The 5,724-nt window shown below is 33.5% G+C and overlaps 1 protein-coding gene across 1 annotated transcript; it reads left to right on the top strand.

Moving 5' to 3' along the window:
* The first annotated feature begins 1,334 nt into the window (after positions 1–1,334).
* On the top strand, positions 1,335–5,357 carry LOC112743629 (uncharacterized). The gene is made up of 5 exons (XM_025792910.3): positions 1,335–1,936; positions 2,022–2,133; positions 2,997–3,111; positions 3,304–4,266; positions 4,944–5,357. The coding sequence occupies exons 1-5, from the start codon at positions 1,810–1,812 to the stop codon at positions 5,166–5,168; spliced, it is 1,542 nt and encodes a 513-aa protein (XP_025648695.1). The 5' UTR covers positions 1,335–1,809; the 3' UTR covers positions 5,169–5,357.
* The last annotated feature ends 367 nt before the right edge of the window (positions 5,358–5,724 follow it).

Here is a 5,724-nt window from a genome sequence, read left to right as displayed (position 1 = left end):
AGAGACAAAAAAATAGTCTAAAATTATCTTATTTAATATTCATTAATTATTTTAACAATTAATAAATGTTAAATAAAGTAAATTTTGACTATTTTTTATTAATTATTTTTTGTTACTAAATATTTTCGTAATTTTATTAAGATAAGAAAATACAAAACACAAATTTACAAAAGTAGATTTTAATATCATATTAAAGTAATAAAGTTAAGTGAATATAGTTCAACTATAAAAGTTATTATTCTATGAAAAGTAAAAAAAAAAAAATATCATTTATAGTACCTCTATATATTAAGAATTTTTAACATTTCAAGTAGCTTATATTTCATATTATTTAGGATATTATACTATCTTTTCAAGTACCCATATCTCTATTAATTAATTTACACACAATATGTGTACTAAACATTTAAGGTGAGAGGAGTAAAAGGTAAATTTAATCTAAATACTTACAATATTTTAAAGTTCTAAAATAATTATATATACACAAAAATTAATTATTAAATCAATTATTATGTATTTTTATATAAATATATATAGTTTAATTTATTTTTAATATATATTTTATATTATTAATAGTCAATTTAATGGTTGATTTTTTTTTTGGAGTAAAGTGACACTTAGGTCTAAGAAGATTTCGACTTCGGACTAGTTAGTTCCCGAAAAAAAAATCAATTTGATCCTTCTATCAATTCATCAACTAAAACTTAACGGTGATGTTTATACTGACGTGTCTATCTATGAAAGATAATCATGTATATAACAATTTTTGTAGCGAAATTTCACTTATTTTAATAGAATTTGTAATAAATAGAGAGCAGTTAATAAATGGTATATGAAAACTCAAAAGATAATAAATACTTCGCTGTCTAAAATTACATCGTTTTCCTGCTCATATAACAGTAATGAGACATGCACCACTGTAAATAATAAAACACATGGATAATTCTGTTTCATTTCGCACTATTAATTGACAGAAGAATATACATATCTACCGTTTGCTATCTTAAAGAACCTTAATACTTTTTTTATTATTTTTAAAGACTAATTAGTCCAAAGTCAACATTTTCAAGAATTTAATTGTCACTTTATTTTTTTTTTATTTTTATTTTTTTTTGTATAACTCTCATGATTCTAAAAATTATATAAGCATACCTTGTAATAGGAAAGAGAAAAGAATTTCTACCCGAATAGGGGGCAACTTCATTAAACTTAAAACATGTGAAGCAACTTTAATGCCAATTCAAATTTCAATATTATAGATTTAGGAAGATTAAGAAAAACCCATTTCGAATTTCTTAATGTAATAAATAATAATGTCAGCAGAACAATTAAATAAACCGCATAAATTGAATTCAAATCTAGTCTAGTGTTGTTTTTTTTTATCTTTGGTCTATGTCTTCCATTTTCAAACATCTGAATGCCAAACAGTCAACTACGGACAAAGTTGCACGCAGCAACAACCACCACCACCGCAGCTTCCAACATTGTCATAGCAAACATAAGATCAAAATCTTCGAGCACATTCAAAGCACAACACACCAATCTACCTTGTACATGTGATCTGAATGATTGATTGATTGATTGATTCACCTCTCTCTCTTGCTGAGTTTCTTAGCTTATTGGAACTTTGAAGGCAACTTGTGTTGACACCATATCTATTCATTCTTAGATCCTTGTGATACCCTTTTGGCTCATCGTTCTGATTGAAAGAGTTCAACTTTGGAACTTGGTGCTTGAGGGGATAATCAAAGGTGTGATCTTCTGAGTTCTTGTTTTTAACATCAGAAGAGGCTTCTAGAAGCTGAGGTGATGGTGATGAAGGAGAGAGATGAGGAACTTGCCTTGTTCCTTGAGATGAGGAGGAAGGAGAAGGAGAATGAGAAGAACAACCTGCTCTTTCTCCAAGATTCTGAGGAACTTGATTTGTCCAATTTGGGTAAGTTTCTTTTTCTTTTACACGCCCCTTTTCTTTTTTCATGGTGCTTTATTATGTGAGCTTATGCTGTTCTTGTTCACTGCAGAATCCAGTAGAGAGAACTCTACCATTTCTAGGATCGTATCTTCAGTGCCTCCTAGGAAGACTGGGGTTGAAGAGTTCTTGAATTCGGAGAATGATAAGTCTGATTATGATTGGTAAATTGGGTCTTTTAATTTTTTGTTAATTGTTTAATTTGAGTCATACTCATATGAGAGTATCTAGATCTTGTAGATTATTATAATTGGATTCAAAAGGGAATTTTAATTAAACCTTAATTTTCTTGTGGGCCACTATTTTTATAGCTGATCTGGTGTGGAACTGATAGTAAATCAAAATGGTGTGCTAGTTTAGTTGAAAGTAGTTAAAATAATGAGATGAGAAGTATATAAAAATTGCAGATAATTATTTCATAAGTTGGCTTTTAGAATGATAAAAGTGTATGATTGTTTTCTTTTTGTTTTTGTTTTTGAGCAGTCCCCACTTGAGATATCTTTTTATGCTTTAAACCTTAATTGTCTTTGTTCTTATCATTATTCAAGCATGATGAAGGGTTCATAATTAATTTCTTTCAATCATCAGTTTAATATCATACATTGTTAAGGAAAGTTAACTACTTTTATCTACATGAAAATATATGATTGGGTGTTGGTATAACTTGAAATTTCCGATTTCTAATTTTAACATCAAAGTTGATTCTGGTACCTTTTCTGATCCTCCAAAAGAATTAAGTTGGCATCAAGCTTTAGTTTTCAAATATACTCCTTCAAAATATTCATATTGTTGCTGATTTCAAAAATTGAAACCTTAAGAAGTGGAAAAACAATTGTATTCTCTTTGTCTGCAACACACCAAGTTGCTTCTTATGTAAATTTGGACTTCTCTGCTATGCTGAAATTGTCTAAACTGAATAATATAATCACATATGACTCATTCATATTTTCTGGATTTTTGTTGCATTATAATCTGTGTCCATTGCAATGGCATCCATCGTTCTGACGAGAAGTTTGTTCTGTTTTAGGCTTCTTTCGCCGCCAGATGCTCCTCTTTTTCCAACTCTTGAAAAGGAACCACATATATCAGTAAAGAGCGAAGCAGAGATTCATAAAACTCGTCCAACGGCATTAAAGCCTAGGGTGTGTATGAACAATTTAATCTATCTTAATTTGTGTATGCTGCAAAACCATAACAATTGGTTGGATGCACCAACCTCAAATTCAATTGACAAGTTATCTTTTAAAATTCCACATATGAATATTTGAGACATTCTGTTTTCTTTCTCTAGTTGATTTGATATGTTCAACTTTCTTGTTATTATCATGTTACAGGTTTCTAATATCCAAGTAGAACCTAGTTCAAGAACCAAGTCCAATATAGTCACTAAGAATAATGTAACAATGCCAGGGCATGGTTCTTCCACCACTAGTAACAAAAAGCCTTCCTCATCTGGGCCTCCATCCTCGGCTTCCTCGAGGTCTTCAACGCCCTCTGGAAGGTCAACATTACCTTCTACTACTAAAACCTCTAGGCCTTCCACACCTTCCTCCAGGGCCACCTTAACATCTGCAAAGCCTGCAGCTCCATCAGTGAGATCATCCACGCCTACTACTCGATCCACTTCCAGGGCCTCAACACCAAATTCAAGATCTTCTTCGACAGCTCCTAAGGCTTCTCAAAGATCAGCAACACCTAATCTTAGATCATCAACCCCATCAAGGACACTTGGTGTGTCTGCTCCTCCGACTAGGCCTTCTTCTGCTTCAAAAGCACGCCCTGCAGCTGCAAAGAATCCGGCTCAGTCGCGTGGTATCTCACCATCAGTTAAGTCTAGACCTTGGGAGCCTTCACAAATGCCTGGATTTTCTCTTGATGCTCCTCCGAATTTGAAAACATCGTTGCCTGAAAGGCCGGCTTCAGTCACGAGGAGTAGGCCTGGAGCACCTAGTTCCAGACCACCATCATCTTCTGGCGAGGCTACCAGCAATGAAAAGCCTAGAAGGCAGTCAAGCGCGCCGTCCAAGGGGCGGCCTTCAACCGGGTCTGCCTATAGTGGTCAGAGCTCCTTGCATGCTTTGAGTAGAGCTCGTTTCACTGATGGCGACGAAGATAGCCCGGTTGTCATTGGGACAAAAATGGTTGAAAGAGTTGTGAACATGAGAAAATTGGCACCTCCTAAGCATGTTGATCATCACTCTGCCAACAACAATTCTAATGGAAAATCTTCCTCTGGTAGCTCTGGATTTGGAACTACACTCTCAAAGAAATCTTTGGATATGGCAATGAGGCATATGGTATGTTCATAACTTTATGCATTCTGTTTCATGTGTCGTTAAAATAACTGCTAAATTAGTAGTACATTGAGAGTTGTTGCTGTAAAAAATTAACTTAAGCAGATCTTGAAGGTTGTGATTTTCATACCCGGGAACTTTAGGATTGGTTTCTCTCTCTTTCCCCTTTCAGATATTCATCATGATGGAAGTTTTTCTCTGTTTTTTTGTTGGTTAGAGAGAAATTGAAAAATGTCGTTTATACGAAAATGTTTGGTAACCAAAGAAAATTAGCCAAAAATAGCTATAACTTGCCTTATTTAGTATTTATTAATTGTTGCGACAATTAATGAATACTAAATAAGGCAAGTTCTGGTTGTATTTTTTGTCTCCCTAGCATTACCAATGGGCATAGAGAGGACAATCTCTATAGGTGTATTTTCTTTTAATCTAACTAACGGATGAGATTAAATCATTAATAATTATGAATAATTACAGTTAGACAAGAATAGAAGTTTATATTATAATAAATTTCCAACAGTTGCCACTCTCTAGAAGTAACTCACTCCTACATGGCAAGAAAATATGGTAATCATGTGTTGCTAAAATACACGAGTAAATAAGATTACTTGAGTTATGTCTGTTTCATATTAGGCAAGCCAGTTACCAAGTTATCTCCGGTTTCTTTTCTTTGTTGGCAGGATATAAGACGAAGCTTTCAGGGAAATATACGGCCACACGTAACAAACATTCCGGCCTCTTCCATGTACAGCGTGAGATCCGGTGGTTCCTTGAAGAGCAAGGCAGCTGGTGTTTCTGATTCTCCTCTTGCCACAAGCAGCACAGCGAGCTCTGAACCGAGTGTCAATAATAACTCCATATCTTGTGACGGAAGCGAGGTTGGAGAGAGCAATTTTGGAAGCTAGAGGTGAAATTCGCGAAGTGCTCTTGCCATTTTATTTTCTTTGCCGTAGAACAAGCGCCAGCGCATTTTGTGGAATCATGTTCCTGGCAAAATGTACTAATGGTTGAGCCTCTGAGGATTGTTTGTACAAGACATTTTACTTCAAAGTTTAAATTGATGAGCTCGTTCAATTGTTTTATTGAACACTAAATCTGCTGAAAGGTTCACAGTTGGAATCTAGAACAGGTTTAGGCTTAAATAAGTGCAACAGATCAAATTTACTTGAACATCGTTTCTTTGATTTTTAACAAAATAATATCTCTTGTTTTCAAGATTTTGTAAAAACAAAAGTTGAAATCATTAAATCTGTTTTTATTATGCTTTTCTAAATCTTGTAAAAGTAAGAAACATTAAGAAGAAATCAAGAGATTATAACAGAAAGAAAGCAAATCCTAAAGTTTCTTATGGCTGGTTTCTGTCTTTGAAGGCTTTTCTTTTTAAGTTTTAACAGACTTAACTGCTTAGTCTTGCCTGTTATGTAAAAAAAGAGAGATGAATGATTATTGATATTTCATCTA

This window comes from Arachis hypogaea, chromosome 14 (genome assembly GCF_003086295.3).
Source record: "Arachis hypogaea cultivar Tifrunner chromosome 14, arahy.Tifrunner.gnm2.J5K5, whole genome shotgun sequence".
NCBI lineage: Eukaryota > Viridiplantae > Streptophyta > Magnoliopsida > Fabales > Fabaceae > Arachis > Arachis hypogaea.
This window is presented reverse-complemented; position numbering and strand designations above follow the sequence as displayed.